Below are 21,116 nucleotides of genomic sequence, written 5' to 3' on the forward strand. Positions count from 1 at the left end.
AAAAAACATGAAATTAAAAAAATAACATCAGTTTGCAAAGAATTTAAAATTTACAGTTAACACCTCAATATCTAAAAAATTATAGAAACACCCTCAAAACTTTAAATTACAGATAAGCACATTAAAATTCTAAAATTTTAAAACTTACAAACAACACAGATGAATTCAAGAGATTACCATGATACTCCTAAAATTTTTGATATTTAAATTTAAATATTTTAATTAACACCCTCAATATCTCAAAAATTATAGAAACACCTTCAAAAGTTCAAATTATAAAAAACCACCCTAAAATTCTAAAATTTTACTCAAGAAAATATTTTTATATATAACTCTAAGGTATATTTCCTAGAAAATCTTCTCATTGTAGCAATACAAAACCAAAACAAAGTTAGAAATTTAATTTAAAAGTTTTGAAAAGAACATGCTAACTCTTTGTTTAAAATAATATTTAAGTTGCTTGATCTAAAATATTTTCCAATACCATATATACATATATAAAACATTTATTAGTATTTTATTATTATTATTTTTAACTCTTTCTTCCTTGGTGATTTTTTTCTACTTTAACGGGCTTTCTAAGCGACCATTTAACGAGTTTTGGGCCAATGGATCCCAACCCAATTGAGCTTAGGTCATTATATATGAAAATATTCTTTGGGCTTAATTACTCGGTCAACTTAGGCTTTATAAGATAGAATCACCTTGAATTAAAGAGTTTTTTTTTGTGCCCATTTTTCGCACTCTTTTTTTTTAATTTTTTTTAAATGTATATATATTCTAAAAAATATGTAAGTCAAGACACTTTGAAAAATTATTTTTAACTCTAAGCTAAGCATGCATTCCATTATTTTAAATAAAAATCTAAGTTAAGGCTTAAGTAAAGTATACTACTTTGAAAATCATTTCTTAAGAACTTTATTTAGAGTTATCATAAAAGGTGAACTTGAGTAAATAACAGATTAAAAAAATTTAAAATTTATCAAATAAATCAATTATTATATAACTCTATCAATTTGGCAAGTGACGATATTTTTATAATTTTTTTTGGAAAAGGAAAAAAATGACAAAAATGCAACAAAAAATGTAAAACAAAGAGAAAAATTAACTAATTCCTACTCCCACACCTAAATTTTGCATTGTCCTCAATGCAAACTCTATGATGCACAAAGTAAAGCAGATAAGAAGTGAAGTACTTACATTTGATCAGCTAATAAAAAGCTGCAATTACCTTTGGTCTGAGGAGGATGAAATCAAAATTTTATTCTTCTTTCTCTTTTTTTATTTATTTATTCTTTTCTCTTTTTTTTCTTTTTTTCTTTTTTTCAACTTTATAAGAAACTCTCGAATAAGAGAAGAATAAATTCTTTTTGTTATTCTGAAATAAACAAAACAAATAATGTAGAATGAAGTGTTCAACACGAAGAGCTCGTATTCTACATTGAATCCTATCTTATTGTTGAAAATTCTTCTCTGGATTTTAAATAAATTCAGAATGATATAATCAATAATGTAAAATTCCAAGCATTTCGGGGTGTTTAATAATTCTTGTAACAAAGTAAGGTAGGTATTATTGGTGTTATGCATTTTACATTTCTTAATGAACTTAGATTCTTGGACTGTGAAGTTTTATTTTCTATCAACCAATTCTTCTGTAAAGTTCTAAAATTTTGGTTGTTGATTATTCTCTAAGAATCTAAGTTCATCAAGAAAGAGTTCTTCAAAATTTAATTCAAAGCAGGAAATGTTTAACGCAGTTTTATTATTCTCAAGGACCTGATCTGCTTCTTCTAAAAACTTTAACTCTTCATCAAAAATTTTCTCAAAACTTAAATCAGACTCTTCTTCTTCTTCTTCTTCTTCTTCTGATCTTTCCTTAATGTAATTTATTTCTAGAGGCTGATTATTTGGTTGGTCCCCTGGATTAAAAATATTAAGATCAGCAGTCAAATTTCCAAAGGACAGTTTTATTTGACCAGTTCTACAGTTGATGAGAGCATTAGAAGTGGCTAAGAAAGATCGTCCTAAGATGACAGGTGTCTGTCCTTTGGGATTGGAAACAGGCTTTGTTTCCAAGACTACAAAATCAACTGGAAAAATAAAATCTCCAACCTTAATTAGAACATTATCTAACTCACCCATAGGGACCTTAACAGATCTATCAGCCAATTGTAAGATGTATTTGGTTGGGTTTAGTACACCTAGACCTAAAAACCGGTAGACTGAATATGAAAGCAAATTAATACTGGCCCCTAAGTCTAAAAGCGTCTTATCAATATGAGTATTACCAATGATATATGAAATGATGGGGAACCTGGATCTTTATGTTTCAAAGGTATGGGATTTGATAGCATTTCATTGATATTGGCGGCTAAAAAGACTTTCTTTGGAACATTTATTCTTATCTTCTTAGTGCATAATTCTTTTAAAATTTTAGCATAAGATGGAATTTGTTCAATTACATCTAAGAGAGGAATATTAATCTTAACCTGCTTGAATTTTTCTAGGATCTTCTCCTCTTGAGGGGAGTGTTTCCTAAGTCTGAGTCTATCTGGAAAAGGAGCAACTGGTCTAAACCTATCAAAAGCTGGCTCAGATTCCGGTTCAGGTTCTTGATCATCTGAGGGGAGTGATTGTTGCATAGATTCATCAGAAGGAGAAGGAGAAAGAATTTGTACTGGATCAAAAGTTTGATTTGGAGGAGTTTTCACTTGATTATCGACCTGTCTACCTGACCGAAGTGAATGGATTGCATTCACTTGAGCTGCATAGGATGAACTGCATCCTGTGTCCTTAGGGTTGACCACGGGTTACTCGAAAATTTTTCTTTCTCTCTTTCACTCACGGCACTAGCTAGTTGATCAAGTTGGGATTCTAATCTAGCTATAACTTGAGTATTAGAATTGAGCATTTGTCCGGTTAATTGCATAAAGGAATTCAGAATGCTGGATGGTTGAGTCAACATATTCGTGGTTTGAGTGGAGGCCTTAATTATGGTTTTCAAACCCCTTTCCAAGACATTGAGACGTTTATCCTGATCTGGATTGTGAGGAGTCTGAATTACAGCTTGATGAAGAGGAGACTGATTTTGATACGGCAGATTGGGTTGTTGAAATTGTGGATTGAAAGGAACTGTGTTTCTCCTAGAAAATTGTTGGGTCGAAGCGGGAGTGAAGTTTTGAGTTCCGGGAAAATTTTCTTGATTCCATGCAAAGTTGGGATGATTTTTCCAACCAGGATTGTAGGTTGGAGAAAATGAATCATTTCTAGGGCGCTAGAATATAGCGTTCATCTGTTCTAATGCATGGTTGTTTCCTAGGAGAGGGCATTCCTCTGAATCGTGGGTAGGAGACTGACAATTATGACATCCTTGGGCAGAAACATGATTAATTTGAGCTGGAGCTCGTTCCTTAATTTCTAAGGCTTCTAACCTTCGCAGAATTGTCGCCATCTTCGCTTCAGAAGTAATGTTTGACTCCAAGGAAGGACCACTAGACTTAGAATTAAGAACTGATGAAACCCTGTCATCACAGTGTTCCCATTGCATTGTTTTCTCGAAAAAACTCTCTAAAAACTCCCAAGCTTCATCAGCGTTTTTCCTCATGAAATCCCTATGGCACATTAATTCTAAGAAAGTTTTTGCAGAATAATCTAATCCCTCATAAATTATTTGGCACAATCGCCATTTTTCTAAACCGTGATGAGGACATTGGATGAGAAGATCTTTAAATCGGTCAAAATACTTCCAAAAAGGTTCTCCTGGGACAATTTTTAAAATTCATGATGTTGTTTCTTAGCTTCACCATTTTATGGATAGGAAATTTTTTTTTAAGAAAAACGATGATAAATTCTTCCCAAGTAGTGATGGAATTTACGGGTAAGCTATACAGCTATTTTTTTGCTTTGTCTTTGAGAGCAAATGGAATAAATCTGAGTTTGATCACATCTTCTGTTAATTCTCTCATTTTAATCGTAATACACACTTCCTCAATTTCTGAGATAAAAATATATGCATTTTTTGTTTCATTTCTAAGGAATTTGGAAAGCATGTTTATGTAATGTGGTCTAAGCTCAAAATTTATTCCATTTGTTTCGGGGAGCCTAATGCGAGAGGGGATTGCATTCCTAATGGGATAGCACATATCTTAAAGAACGGGTGGATTAGGATGCTCCATTTCTATGATTGGTTTAAAACGAATTAATCGATGTGTATTATCCCTAATCCACAGTTGCATACATCAAAACTATTTTTTTAAAACTTTTTTTTTATAAAAGTTAGTTTTTTTAATGAGAAGAGAATGGAAAAAGAGGAAAATCCTAACTAAATCAAATCAAAATCAATCACTTTTCAATCACTCTAACTCTAGGGTTAAGCCTAACTCAACTAGACTAGCTCCTAACCAAAAACTCCTAAAGTGAAAAGATTAAATTTTTACCCGAGTAGTTAGCCAGGTAATGATAATACTAGAGGGTGATCAAAGATCAATTAAGTACATCGTTCCTTGCGGAGCGCTTTACGCAACCCCTAAACCTTGCTTTAAACACCAACTAATCCGAGAAAACTTTAAACCGGTTCACTTAAGGATTTCTTGTTTCTTATTGAGCTCGAGTCCTTAGGGCCAACGTTTAATGAGTTTTATTAGACTTGGGTGGTGTAGTGAGGAATTAGTGATTTTTGGGCTAAGGAAAGGGTGATAAAATCCCTCACCTTATCTTAATTATGGGGTTTTACCCTTAAAAATATTTTTAAGTGTGTACCAAATCAAGATATTCAAATCACTTGGTGAATTCCTACTAACAATATGAAATGCAACCCTATGAATTAAAAGCAACTAAAAAGGATGGAAAAAAAATCTTTTTTTTAATTAGGGTTAACAATCAAACAAATGAGAAGGAGAAAATTATTTGAATTTATTATCTTGTTAGTAAATGTCAAAGTGAAAAATGGATTTTATTATGGTCAACAAAAATAAAATCTTTTTTTTAATCCTAATTGTCTCTAATTGTGAAGCTAACTAAAAGGGTGGAATTGAAAACGCTAGAAAAAAACTTACCCGAAACCAAATCTTCAAATCCTAGTTCTCAAATCTGCGATCTTCAAGCTCCAAGCGTTTCCTTCACAATAAACACACAAGTTAAAGAACCAAAATAATTAAAACCTACTTAAGTACCTTCCCCGACAACGGCGCCAAAAACTTAATGCGGTATAAATATGTACCAAAAATGTTACAAGTGTACAACCGTGTCAAGTTATAGTATAAAGATATCGATCCCACGAGGAAGGTGTTTTGTAGGAGAAAATATAAAATCGGTTCTTATGTTGTGTGCGTGACAAATAGGAGTGATGAGTGAATGTGATTGTCAAGAGATTGAGAGTGAAAGTGTAGTGTGTAAATCAATGTTTTTAAGAGTGGATGTGAGTAAAAAATAAATGTGATCAACAAGGCAAGAAGATAGTGTGTAAATCAATGTTTTTAAGAGTGGATGTGAGTAAAAAATAAATGTGATCAACAAGGCAAGAAGGAAGAATGAATAAAATCGAGAAACAAATAAAAAAATCAAGAATGTAAAGATAGCGGATTCAATTAAAAATATGGGTAATCTAGAATTGAATCCACTTCTTAGAAAAAGGTGATTCCCTAAAGGGTTCTAGCCTAAAGACGAATCAAAGAACGTGAAAATAAATAAAAAGAAAAACTAAACCCAAGAGGGTTCAAGCCTTAAGGTGAATAGTGCAAGAAATTAAAATCTAACTACAAAATAAATTACAAAATCTAAAATACAAAATAAATCACAAAAATTAAATACAAGAAACTAAATCTACTCTATAAACATAAAATAAATCTAATCTATAAGCATAAAATAAATCTAAGGCAAGAGGGTTCTAGCCTCTTGGCTATTTAAACAAAAAAATAAAATCTAATTACAAGCAAGAAAATAAATCTAAACTAATAAGCAATAAAAGAGAAATAAGAAAAACAAACATCCAAATTAATCACCATCTTCATCTTTATCTTCATCATCCAACAAAGAGAAGAAGAGAAAATTTTAAAGTGGTAAAAAAAATATTTCATTAATTATAACAAAAAGTTATAAATTTAGAAGGCCTTCTCAATTAAGAGTAGCCCTCCTCTCCAAAAGGAGTTACAAAATTTTTTACACCTCTAACCCCTCACTCTCTACCCCTATTTATAGTAAACATCAGTGAATGAGAGCCCTTGGATTGAAATCTTATCCAAAAACCATGAATTTCAACCTTAGATTTGTAACAGATGGCATCGATGGTAGCATCGATAGGGGTATCGCTGCCCAGTGCGCTGCAATTGCAATCTGCAGCTTCTTCTTCTTTTATACTCTGGACTTGGGCTTCTTTGGCATTTCTTCTTCTTTTGGGCTTTCATGCTTGAGTTCTTCATTTAATTAGTGAGCTTCATTGAGAGAAGAGATATTGGGCTTTTATTTTTGATTAACCTGCAATTAAAGATAAAAACAATTATTAGTGATAAATTTATTCATATAAACTAGATAATGAGGGTATAAAATTGTAATAAAATGTGATTATTAATAGTACATGAAGGAGAAAATCCTTTTATGAAAAGTTATGACTTTTAAGCAAATAATTCCATTCCCACCGCAATCCAATGTTGTTGTCATCTTGTAATTTGTACAAATTCACAGTATAATATTCTAATGTTTATACTCTACACAATTTAATAATCTAATAATTACCCCTTTAATGTGATGTCTCATGAGGCTAATCTTCTCTTAAAAAATGATCATATACAAAATTTTGGATGCACAAAAAATTAGGGGATTTTTTAGTGTCTATAAAGGGACGCAACTGGGGTGTGTGTATGTATGTATGTAGGTGTATTGTAACCCTACCATATATATATATATATATATATATTTAAATATATATAATATATATATATTATATATATATATATATATATATATATATATATTATATATTATATTATATATTTATATATATATTATATATATATATATATATATATATATATATATATAGAAAAAGGTATGCCTTGGTACTCGTATAAATTTTGTGCTTGGATAGTGAGGTAGAACATTCCTATCCACTCATTCAATGTTCCATATCCCAACACTTCCCACCCATGTGCATGTGGTCCCGCCGCCCCATCTTGAATGAGTGAAGGAGAATATGCGCACCTCACTACCTGAGCACTGAAATTTGTGCTGCGTACGAAACATACAGCCACTTCTTCTCATACCACACATGCACACCCACACACACACACACACACACACACACACACACACAACACACACACACACACACCACACACACACACAGTATATTAGATATATATATATATTATATATATTATAATATATATTAATATATCATATATTTATATATATATATATATAGTTGTTATATGTATATGTATGTTATATATATATACTATATATATATATATTAATATATTATAATATATATAAATATATATTATTATATAGATATATTATATATATTATAAGTTATATATATATATATATATATACTATATTAACTATATAGTAACTATGATATATTATATAATATATTTAGTATATATATATATAATATATAAATATAGTATTATATATATATATAAATAATAATATAATATATATATATATATACATATAATTATATACATATACATATACATATACATTATACTATTATCACATATATGTTATGTATTTATATTGTTATTATATATATATATATTATATATTATATAGTTATAATATATTATATATATATAGTTATACTATATATATATTATATTATAGTATATATATAGTAATATATATAATGACTATTATATATATATATATATATATTATATATATATATATATATATATATATATATATATATATATATATATATGTATATGTACATATATATACATATATATGTATGTATATGTATATGTACATATATAGAGAAAACTATAGAAGCACTGCCCAGCGTGCACTGCTTGGGTGCTTCTAAAAAATTCCAATGTGATTCTCAATAAAAATGCTACTCTCTCTCTCTCTCTCCCCAAAAACTCTGATCTCTCCCTAAAAACTCAGATTCCCAATTTTCTCAATCGCTCTTCCTACCCCTCTTGATCTCTCTACGACGAGCTCCAGTCCCCCTCTCGATCTCTCTCAGATCTCTCACACGCCGCTCCTCCTCCACGAGATCTAGTCCCTCGCCACCCTCCATGATACGATTTGTCGTGCGAGCACCTTTGATCGCGGAATTATCAAAGGTGGGTTAAGGAGAAAACAATAAGAACACAAGAATAACTCAGGGTTGGGTGAAAGAAAATACCTTCTCTAGATTATGAGTATGTAATTTACAATCTCTCACAATCTCACTCTAGATTTGAAGAACATGCTCTCCAAATCTCAATTACAATTTTAATCTCTCTTGACTAAACTCTCTGATTATTTTAAACCCTAAAACAATCGCTTATATGGGTGTACATATGAGGGTGGCAAAGTGGTAAATAACCAAGCCCAACCCAAACAGGAAAACGCGTAAATAGAGTCCTTAACGAATCTGGAAAACTCCGATGAGTCGACTCATGAACAGTTATGAGTCGACTCATAACTGATGAGTCGACTGATCAGAAACTTTTGCTACTACACTACACTACAAATCAAGGTTTATAGGAATTGAAATTGTTGCTTCAAAAGTTCTCTCAAGGTGTGAGAGGTGTAAATCTCTTGGTTTAGAGATTGGTGTGCAAATTGACAAGGTGTTTGTCAATTGGTGTTGTAATTTGTAGGGACTTGCAAATTGGTCAGGTTTGCGTTTTGATTTTATAAGTTTATTCAAAATCATAGTGAAAACTCTCAAGCGGGATTTGCTTGGGGACTGGATGTACACCGGATTGGTGGAACCAATATAAATCCTTGTGTTTGTGATTGTAAATTTCTGAGATTGCTATTTTTCTTTGCAATTTATAATCTACTTTGCATAAATTTTAAAAAACACTATTCACCCCCCTCTAGTGTTCTAGTGTATCTATTTCAGATCCTACATTTGGTATCAGAGCAAGGTGAAAGATGGCATCGACAAATACATCACAATTCAAGGAAGGTCACTCTACAAATCATCCACTAATGTTCGATGGTTTGAACTACAATTATTGGAAGTGCCGAATGGAGATTTACCTTCAATCAATTGGCTACGAACTTTGAAACGTCGTGGAAACAAAATATGAGAAGCCAACAACTCCTTTTACAGAATGGACTACTTCTCAAAGAAATAATGCAAATTTGGATTCAAAAGCAATGAATGCATTATTTTGTGCACTTGACAAGAATGAGTTCAATAGGGTGTCAACGGCCACATCTGCATATAATATTTGACATACACTTGAGGTAACTCATGAAGGTACAAATAAAGTTAAAGAATCTAAAATTTATGTTCTTATGCACAGAATTGAATTGTTCAAGATGAAGGAAAATGAGACTATTGGAGAAATGTTCACAAGATTCACCGACATCACAAAAGATTCAGATGATAATGATGAAGAAATGGGCATGTTTGCACGAAAATTTCGAAAATTCATCAAAAGAGGTAATTTTAAATTTAAGAATTCAAATTCAACTAACCCTCTTTGTTTTAAGTGTAATAAACCAGGGCATATGAAGAAAGATTGTCCAATGTTGAAGAATAAACAAAAATCAAGTTATTTCAACAACTTCAACAATATTCAAAATAACAAGAAGAGGAAAGCAATGGCGGTCACTTGGGATGATAGTGATGAATCATCCTCAGATGAAGAAATTGAAGAAAAGGAAAGTGCTCACATGTGTTTCATGGCACAAGATGATGTAAGTGAAAATGAAGAGCTTTTAGATGCTTTTAATGAATTATATGAAACTTTTATAAGATTAAAAATTTCACATAATTTTCTTAAAGGTGAGAATAAAAGGTTACTTGAAGAAATTTCCGATTTAAATTCCTCTACTTTTACTAATTCTCAATTAGTTGAATTAAAAGAAGAAAATTTTTCTTTACTAAAAGAAAATGATAATTTATCTAATGAAAATAAATATTTAAAATCAGAATGTAATAAGTTAAATATTCGAATTAATAGTTTAGATAAAGATATTTCTTCTTTTAAATCAAGATATGAAGATATATGTTTAAATGTAAGCAAATTTAATAAAGGAAAAGAAAATCTTAATAATATTCTTTCTTTTCAAAGAGAATCACAAAAGACAAAAGGATTAGGTTTTCAAATTAATAAAAACAAATCAAAGAATACAATTTTTGTAAAACCTTCTTGTGATTTGCATGATTATAAATATGAAAATTTGTATAAAAAGAAATCAAAATTCTTTTCTATTTGGGTTCCAAAAGAATTATCTTCTTTACATAAGAATTTTTATATTTCTGATTTTATTAAAAATATTTGTTTATCATCTAACTATTTAAGTAAATCAAACTCTTCATGGGTTTGGTTTCCTAAAGGCTAATTTAAAGGACCCAACATAGTATGGGTACCAAAATATAAATATTTATTATTTTAGGTACCCAAGAAAGATAGGTGGATTTTAGATAGTGGTTGCTCCAAACATATGACTAGAAACATACAATTGTTGTCATCTTTTCAAAACAAGGATGGTGGTACCATTACTTTTGGAGATAACAACAAAGGAAAAGTCATCGGTATTGGATCTGTCGGTAATCCAAACAAACCTATCATTGATAATGTTTTATTAGTTGATGGTCTTAAACATAATTTACTTAGTATTAGTTAACTTTGTGATAAAGGTTTTAAAATTGTTTTTGAAAAAGAATCATGCTTAATTTATGATATTGATTTAATAACTATTATTTTTAAAGACCATAGAAAGAATAACATATTTGTTTTATCTATGAAAAATATTTCAAATGAACATTATCTTATTGCATCATCTAATGATTCTATTTTATGGCATAAACGTTTTGGACATGTTAACTTTAAACACATGTCTAAGATTTCTAAAAATGATTCAGTAAATGGTTTACCTAATATGTCTTTTAAAAATAATTTTTGTGATGCATGTCAACAAGGAAAAATGCACAAATCTTCTTTCAAATCTAAAAATATAATATCTACAAATAGACCATTAGAATTAATTCACATAGATCTTTTTGGTCCATCTAGAGTAGCATCTTTAAATGGAAGTAGATATGCATTTGTTCTTGTTGATGATTATTCTAGATTCACATGGGTAATTTTTCTCAAACATAAAAATGATGCTTTTAATGACTTTTCTATATTTTGCAAAAGAATTCAAAATCAAAAATCTACATCTATTATTTCTATACGTAGTGATCATGGAGGTGAATTTGAAAATGAATTATTTGCAAATTTTTGTGATAAACATGGTATATCACATACTTTTTCTTTTCCTCGTGCTGCTCCACAAAATGGAGTTGTAGAAAGGAAAAATAGAACCTTACAAGAATGTGCTAGAACCATGTTATGTGATAGTAATTTACCTAAATATTTTTGGGCAGAAGCCGTATCAACAGCTTGTTATGTATTAAATAGAGTTTTATTAAGACCTATTTTAAAGAAAACCTCTTATGAATTGTTTTATAATAAAATTCCTAAAGTATCTTACTTTAAAAATTTTGGTTGTAAATGTTTTATTTTAAACACAAAGGATAACTTAGATAAATTTGATTCTAAATCTGATGAAGGAATTTTTGTTGGATATTCTAATCACAGTAAAGCATATAGAATATATAACAAAAGAACATTAGTTATTGAAGAATCTTTACAAATGATTTACCTAAAGATTTTGTAGAAGTTAAAAATCATCCACATGATTTAGTTATAGGAAATATATCTGACAAAGTAACTACTAGATCACATTTTAATTTGATTGCTCATAATGCTTTTATTTCAACTATTGAACCTAAAAATATAAAAGAAGCACTTCTTGATGATTCATGGATAATTGCTATGCAAGATGAACTTAATCAATTTACTAGAAATAATGTTTGGGATCTTATACCTAGACCTCAAAATAAATCCATTATTGGAACAAAATGGATTTTTAGAAACAAATTAGATGAATTTGGTCAAGTTGTTAGAAACAAAGCTAGATTAGTTGCTCAAGGTTATAATCAAGAAGAAGGAATTGATTATGATGAAACTTATGCACCAGTTGCACGATTAGAATCAATTAGGATTTTACTTGCATTTGCATGTTTTATGAATTTTAAATTATTTCAAATGGATGTTAAAAGTGCTTTTTTAAATGGTTTTATAAATGAAGAAGTTTTTGTAGAACAACCTCCAGGTTTTGAACATGAAAGTTTTCCAAATCATGTTTTTAAACTTAAGAAAGCATTATATGGTCTTAAACAAGCACCTCGTGCATGGTATGATAGATTAAAGAAATTTCTTTTAACTTCAGGTTTTGATATTGGAAAAGTTGATTCAACATTATTTATTAAGAAAATAAATAAAGATATTTTACTAATTCAAATATATGTAGATGATATTATTTTTGGTTCTACTAACAATAATCTTTGTCAAGAATTTGCTAAGACTATGCAGGATGAATTTGAAATGAGTCACATGGGTAGACTAAATTTCTTTCTTGGACTTCAAATTAAACAATTGAAAGAAGGAATATTCATCAATCAAAGCAAGTATGCAAAAGATTTACTCAAACGTTTCGGAATGGAAAATACAACAAGCAAACCAACACCAATGAGTACTACTACATCACTTGACAAAGATGAAAATTGTAAGAATGTTGATCAAAAGATATATCGAGGTATGATTGGATCACTTCTTTACATTACTGCAAGTAGACCTGATATTATGTTTAGTGTATGTTTATGTGCTAGATTTCAATCTAATCCTAAAGAATCACATCTTAAAGCATTAAAAAGAATATTTAGATATATTAAAGATACTACAAATTATGGTTTATATTATCCAAAACATAGTTCTTTTGAATTAATATCATATAGTGATGCTGATTTTGCCGGTTGTAAATCTGATAGAAAAAGTACAAGTGGAACATGTCATTTCTTAGGACATTCACTTGTATCTTGGTTTAGTAAAAAACAAAATTCAGTATCATTATCAACAACTGAAGCTGAATACATTGCTACAAGTCTTGCATGTGCTCAAATTTTATGGATGAAACAAACTTTATCTGATTATGGTATAATTTGTCCAATATCATCCATTATGTGTGACAATTCTAGTGCAATTAATTTATCTAAAAATCCTATTTAACATTCACGTACAAAACACATTGATATTAGACATCATTTTTTACGTGATCATGTGCTTAAAGGTGACATTTTATTAGAATTTATACCTATAGATAAACAAATAGCAGATATATTAACAAAACCCTTAAAAGAAGAAATTTATGTTAAATTAAGAAGGGAATTAGGTATATGTTCAATTGAAGATTTAAATTAAAATTTTAAAACAAACACATATGTATTTATACCCTTAATAGTCGACTAATTTGACTTATAGTCGACTACATGCACAAGTCTTACATATAAGTTTTTCTGTAAATTACAGTATAGTCGACTACTTGCTTCTATAGTCAACTACTCTAAGTTAATTTCTTAAAATCAACTTTCTGTTGTTTACAGTTTAGTCGACTACTTTCATTTATAGTCGACTACTCTGAGTCATAAACTGAAAATCATCTTGCTGTCGATTACAGTGTAGTCGACTACTTTTACTATTAGTCGACTATTGATTCTGAACTCATAGTTTTACAGTTTTAAAGCTTATTGAATTTTTTCTTAGATTCAAATCCAAAACCCAATACCCAATACCCGTTTCATTTAAGTAAAACTCATCTCAACCATAGATTTTTAACTCTATCAATCCTAGCCACATATCAAAGATCAAATCTTAACCCTACATTCATTTTACTATCAAATCTGAACCATTCAATGTTATTTCTTTTAAAAGATAAAACCGACTATCTTCTTCTTCCTCTTCAGAACCAATGAATCCAGGTTAGGGCATCTTCATTATTCTCAATTCTTTCATCAATTTCTTCAATTCTCTTTCAAATTTGTCAAGCAGTCAAGCTCAGTAGTCGACTAATCCAAGCTATAGTCGACTAATCTAGGGTTTCAAACAGTTTGGGGTATATTTCTAAACTTGATCTTTGAATTTTTGGTTATTTATCTGTTTCATCATGTCTAGATCTACGAAAGTTAAGCAAACCCATACCTCTGTCAATGATAAAATCATCATCTATTTAAAAAGTCCTGATTTATTAGAAGAATTTAACAAAATATCATCTTTTGAAGTTCTTCCAGGACGATTTGTGAAATTTGATGATTTTATTCCCTGGAATTTTGGGTCATATTTTGAAAATGTGGGCTTGCTTGAATTATTCTTTGCTGAAAATAAAAAAACCCACATATCCATTTCTTGTGCAACTATTCTATACTAATATAGAACGTGTGGGAACTATAGGTGATTCTGAAAAACTTAAGACTCTTATTAAAGGAATAGAGATTGACTTAACTACAAAGTCAATTGGAAAAATCTTCAATATTCCTTATCAAGGAGTTTCTCTTAGGTCAGTTAGGATGAACGATTCTGATCTTTTATCTAATCATATATTTCTTCATGGATATAGCAAATCTTTAAATAACTTAAACAAACTTCGTCCAATTCCTTGGTTCATTGCACGAATCCTAGCTTATAACCTATTTCTAAAAACTGGGAGTTTTCATTTCATTCCTCTAGATTTAGAAAAAGCTCTATATGCTATAATGGGAAATATCCAAGTTAATTGGGCTGAAATTTACTTTGATAATATTCTGACAATACCAAGAGGATTTCTTCCTTATGGTACCTTTTTAACAAAAATCTTTCACAAATTTCATGTGGATCTCCAATCTGAAAATTCTGTTGTCCGTTCCATTGAATTCTTTGATTCCAATGCCCTAACAAGGATGAAGTTGACAAATTTTGAAATTCAAGAACAAAATCCTCAAAATGAACCACATCAAGAAGAAATTCCACAAGATATTCCACAATCTTCAACTCAAGTAGGAGCTTCTTCTAGTCAACCACCACCATTTCCTACAGAACCCTCATGCTTTTCAGACATGCAATACAACACTTTAAGTGCACGTATCCTTGAACTTGAAACTGGTCAAAGAGCTCTATATTCTCAGAATTCATATATCATTAGTAATCAAGAAGAGCTAATCAAGAAGTTTGAAGACTTGGACACAAAGCTTAATGCATATTTTCAAGGACAGCAACCTCCTCCAGCACCTTAGGATGTTTTTATGTTAAGTTTTAAAACAATTATGTTATTTTGTTTAAGTATCAAAAACTTTGCAGTTGTGAGTTGTTAGGACTTATGTAATGTGTTATTTATGTTGCTACTATGTTAAGTATGTTGATTGTGTGTTTAATTATCTATGATGATGTTTGGTTAGTTAATATATGTGCTACATATTTTAAACAGATCATGGTGATGAACATTGTGGAAATTTTGGTCTTTATGGCAAGTCTTTACCTACCTATTTGGATGGGTGAAGTTATGGACTATGTTCATAACCTGGATGATTTGTTTGAAGTGTTAGCTCATGTTGAAGAAATAATGTCATGTTTAGCATAAATATTTTTCTCTTTTTGTTGATAACAAAGAGGGATAAATAGGTATTGTTATGTATTGTTATAGACTTAAATTTGCATATATGCAGGGGGAGTAAGTATGGTTATTTTATTATGTTTAAATCTGATTATAATATACATACTTATGCATAAATTATTTGTTATCATCAAAAAGTGGGAGAATGTTGAATATCATATCTCCATGAGAATATTTTGATGATAACAATTTATACAATGTGTGCACTAACTTTTATATGCAGATTTCAATATCAGAATATGAACAAGTGCAAGTTGATTTCAAGGCATTATGAAGTGAAGAAAATGAAGAACATATGAGATAATGTATTTTACATTTTCTTTATTTAGAATTATTGTACAAGCCTTGATCACACACACAAACACACACAATATTAGAACACACTAACACAGGCTTAGTGTGTTGGTTAACTATAGAAATCCCCTATGTTAACCATTAGAATTATAGTTAAAACTTAAGTATAAAAATATTTTATTTCACAATTTTTACTCTTAGTAGTCGACTAATTAGAATAGTAGTCGACTACTCGTGTATAAAACTTAAATATATGTTTCTGTTATTTTACAGTATAGTCGACTAATTTACATTATAGTCGACTACTTAAGTGTTTGACAGAAACATAAGTTTCTGTTGTTTTACAGTGTAGTCGACTAATCTACATTATAGTCGACTACTGAAGGCAAATTTTATTTTACAAGTTTCTGTCAAAATACAGTGTAGTCGACTAATGAGCATTGTAGTCGACTACTGAGAAATTTTCTGAATACACAGAGTCTGTTTGAACTCAGTGTAGTCGACTAATCTGTATTGTAGTCGACTATAGATATAGTTTTTCTAGATTTCAAAGTTTGAATTTGTGACTGTTTATAGCCGTTTTTAAACGTTTTTAAAGTTCAAAAAATTATCTTTTCAATGGCTATAAATAGGTTATCAGTTCAGAAAAAATGCAGAGACTTACATACCCATAAGCTTTGATCTTTGTGCATTTTTTCAAGTGAAAAATATTCAGATTTTGAGAAAAAGAAAAGTTTCTGAAATTGCCTTTGAACATCATTCAAATATTTATTGTTTAGGTAATTTACAGAAGTTAGAATCATTCCTAAGCCACTACTACACTACAAATCAAGGTTTATAGGAATTGAAATTGTTGCTTCAAAAGTTCTCTCAAGGTGTGAGAGGTGTAAATCTCTTGGTTTAGATATTGGTGTGCAAATTGGCAAGATGTTTGTCAATTGGTGTTGCAATTTGCAGGGACTTGCAAATTGGTCAGGTTTGCGTTTTGATTTTGTAAGTTTATTCAAAATCATAGTGAAAACTCTCAAGCGGGATTTGCTTGGGAACTGGATGTACACCGGATTGGTGGAACCAGTATAAATCCTTGTGTTTGTGATTATGAATTTCTAAGATTGCCATTTTTCTTTGCAATTTATAATCTACTTTGCATAAATTTTAAAAGAATACTATTCACCCCCCCTCTAGTGTTCTAGTGTATCTATTTCAGATCCTACAATATTGTCTCTAATGATGGCTAGGCAAATTTCTTCATTACCCGACCATTACATCCTACACCGTTGGACTATACATGCTCGATATCATAATATTGGGGTTGGCAATATTGTATTTGGAAGAAACATCATAAGCTGTGAAGAGAAGATTAATGTGTTGAAATCTTAGACTTTAAGAGTAAAATTCAATAATGTGCTCGAGCTTGCATTTGATTTAGAAGAGAGGATGCAGAAATTAGATAATGTGTTAACCAAGTTCATAGAATCAGTTGAAGAAGAAGTTAGAGAAACAGAAGATAATCCTCAGATTTCCGCACCTATTTCACATACAATGGACCACATTCCTCATATTACAGTTCGTGATCCTGATAGATCTGTAAGGACTAAAGGTCGTCCATGCAATGCTACTAGAATTCAGTCAGGCTTAGAACAAGCACAAGAAAAGAAAGAGAGGAAGAAGCGTATATGTAGTAGATATGGTGAGCTCGGGCATTATAGAACGAGCTGTAAAGTCAACTTGCCAAGGTATAATTATTTTTTTTTTCATATGTAGCTCATTTGTGAATTTCTTATATGTTTAGCTTTTTTCAAGTATAGAATTGTCCTATATCGTGCACATTTGATTCAGTGAGGAATTGACTAAATGACCTCATGTATAGCTGCACTTATGGTTTTAGTAATACAATACAGTTAACCTTATCCATGTATTGTCTCATTTGATGAATATATGTCATGAAATTTGCAGCTAACCCAAGTTATGGAGAAGAAGAAGAGGAATCTTGTGAGAAGATGAGGAAACAAAGAAGAATTATCAATGTATATCCACGGCACAACCTTCTTTGCAATGGATTATTTCAATGAACTACTGTTTTCAAAGCCAGAAATGTAATGTAAGATAAAACTGAGAGAATTATGAGTTTTATTATGGTTGTTCAAAGCTGGATTGTAGAGTATTGCAGGCTTTAGTAATGCAAATGAATTACTGGGAATGTCTTTAGTAATGCAAATGAATTACTGGGAATGTCTTTTATTGTAGTTTGTATTGCAGGCTTTAGTAGTTGTATGTTGATTAAATAATGCAAATGAATTACATGAGCTTTGGTTTTGTATAAGCCCGTTGATAATTACCTCGTTGTGTCGTCTAGTTCGACTTTTAGTGTGAACCCAGACTTGATTGATGGTCTTAAAGAGTGAGTAGTTATAATCCCTTCCTCTTTTTACATAGTATTTTGTTGTTCGTATTTCTTTTTGCGAATATGTAATGCTGATATTTGTATGTTTTTGGATGTTTGTTGCATTTGGATGTGCATTCATGTTTGTGTCGTCATGGATACGTTTCAAGTGGATAATGCTGATATACATTCATGTAATGTAATGCTGATATTTCGTTATGGTGAACAGTTTCAAAGTGGATAATTGTCAACTTATCAAGGAGAACAATTCTTATGGTTATGTGGCTTGGGGTCATGCATTGAACATCTACAAAAGTCCTTAACCGTTGAATGTGTCTTTAGTAGTTGTATGTTGATTAAATACTTCAGTTGGTACAGGCTCCATGATTCATCACTCGCACTAAAGGCAACATGATACAAAATTGAAGTACAAACTAAGTACAAAATCATACACGAATCATGACACAAACTTACCACAAACAAGCTCAAAATTGAGTACAAACTATGTACAAAATGACCCAAGTTATGCAAGCTTATCCTCACATTGAAGAATCATACACGAATCACATCACATGTTTCCCCTAATAGAGAAACCAACAAACACTACAATGGTACATACTAGAAATATTAAAATTGTAAACACTGAACCTAATACAAAAACATAGATGGAGGAAATATCAGTTTCCCCAGGTTTTCCCTTGTCCTCAAGAAGATTATGCCCCTCTGGAAACATTTGTTCTTGAACACAAATATGTGGTTGCACCACTACCACATATTTGCTCTAACGCAACGGTTCAAAACCGTTGCGTTAGCCATGGAACCGTCGCCCTTGAGCAAGTGCGACGGTTCTCAAACCGCCTCATATACTGCCGTTGCCCTACCTCTACCGTAACAGTTTTGAACTCTATTGCGACGGTTTTTTGAACCGTTGCCCCCGCATCTAACGCAACGGTTTTAAAAGGCAAGCAGTTACAGTAATGGTTTTAATAGGCTATAGCTATGGTTCTCATAGAGCTACGGCGACAGTTGGAGCTATTGCAATAGTTTTAAAAGATCTAACGCAATTGTTTTAGTAGGCTATAGCTATGGTTTTGATAGAACTACGGCGACAGTTGGAGCTATTGCAATAGTTTTAAAAAACCTAACGCAACGGTTTTAGTAGACTATAGCAATGGTTTTGATAGAGCTATGGCGACAGTTGGAGCTATTGCAACAGTTTTAAAAGACCTAACGCAACGGTTTTAGTAGGCTATAAGTATGGTTTTGATAGAGCTACGGAGATAGTTGGAGCTATTGCAACAGTTTTAAAAGACCTAACGCAACAGTTTAGATTGAGCTATCGCAACAGTTTGGATCGAGCTATCGCAGCGGTTTTGATCGAGCTATCGCAATAGTTTTAATCGAGCTATTGCAACAACTCAATCGGACCTGTTCTTGGTTTCCTACGTCAAAATAATATAGTATTCAATTACCTGGACAATCTTTTTAAGAACATGGCCAAGTTAAATTTTAATACACAATATAAAACTGATTATGTTGAGCATAATCAACCATAATGATAAGTGCCAACATACATCAGTATAGTATAAAAACTATAAAGTATTAAATCCACACTACCAACATTTCAACTCAGAAAATATCGTACCGAACTAACATTCAAACAATGTACATCAACATTTGATTACAAAACATAAAACTTCTCGGTCAAAGACTATATTCTCTATTTGTTTCCAAAAACTTGTTCCTCAATGTCAAATACTCACTAGGAACCTGTCAGTATCAATCTCAATCTTGGCTTTTATCATTTCTGTACCTGTGTAAATTTTCATGAAACAGCATAATTTTTGCAATGATGATAATAAAATTGGGGAAAAAAGATGTTTGAAAAGGAAGTTAAGAGAACAATGTACATCATGCTTGTTTGTTGCCACAACCAAATCCAACCATTTTAACAAAAAAGGCTAAAGTAATTTTTGCAATGATGATAATAAAATTGGGGAAAAAAGATGTTTGAAAAGGAAGTTAAGAGAACATATTGATCCATGAGTACCAGAAGCGTGATGAAAGGAGCAAAAAATTCTCAAGACATAAAGCATATCGATTCCTCCTGCAAGAGTACTGAAATCTGAGAAATATAATAAAGTCGCATAGATACAAAAGAAGTTATCTTAGCAGCAATTTATAATAGGAAGTTCTTAAGTTGATAAGTCTTCAGAGCGTCAGAATGTGTTGGTTCCAGAAAGGAAAATACCTTAAATTTCTAAAGTAGTTTAGCATATGTTAGAAAATCTAAAATCTAATGCATGGAGGTCCAGTATTCAAACTGAGGCATTATATGATAGTTGAAATTGTAAAGAGAATCATTAACTTCTCTGTCTCCCCCCCCCCTTTTTTTTAGGGGCGACTGATTTGCAAACAACAACCTCACCCCTAACCACCTCCACCATAACACCCAGCACGCTCTGACTCTCAACATTATTTTTTTGTCCATGTATGTAACCCCTTATTCCCACTATTCTTCACACTGGCCTCTACTGTTACTCCAAAACTGGGAGACGTTGTGTAAACATGATCGCACCCCAAAAAAGTGATGGAAATATCCCCACCATCAAAGGTTGTTGGGTGAGGTTGTGTAAACATGATCGCACCCCAAAAAAGTGATGGAAATATCCCCACCATCAAAGGTTGTTGGGTGAAAAAGAAAGATAAGAAAAGAAAAGAAACAAAAAGA

General features: G+C 31.0%; 1 protein-coding gene and 1 long non-coding RNA gene across 2 annotated transcripts in view; both read right to left on the bottom strand.

The window, feature by feature from the left end:
* Nucleotides 1-8,251, bottom strand: part of LOC109841580 (GDSL esterase/lipase At1g54790-like) — a 12,008-nt gene extending 3,757 nt beyond the window's left edge. Inside the window, exon 1 of the mRNA XM_020410540.1 lies at nucleotides 8,146-8,251. Within this exon, the coding sequence (XP_020266129.1) occupies nucleotides 8,146-8,251 (106 nt within the window). The remainder of the gene's footprint in view (nucleotides 1-8,145) is intronic.
* LOC109843151 lies at nucleotides 19,986-20,561 on the bottom strand. Its single transcript, XR_002247551.1, has 2 exons — nucleotides 20,436-20,561; nucleotides 19,986-20,198 (listed from the first exon to the last, which is right to left on the bottom strand). It is a non-coding gene; the product is annotated as an uncharacterized LOC109843151 (long non-coding RNA).

The sequence above is a fragment of the Asparagus officinalis genome, chromosome 5 (assembly GCF_001876935.1).
Source record: "Asparagus officinalis chromosome 5, Aspof.V1, whole genome shotgun sequence".
NCBI classification, from domain to species: domain Eukaryota; kingdom Viridiplantae; phylum Streptophyta; class Magnoliopsida; order Asparagales; family Asparagaceae; genus Asparagus; species Asparagus officinalis.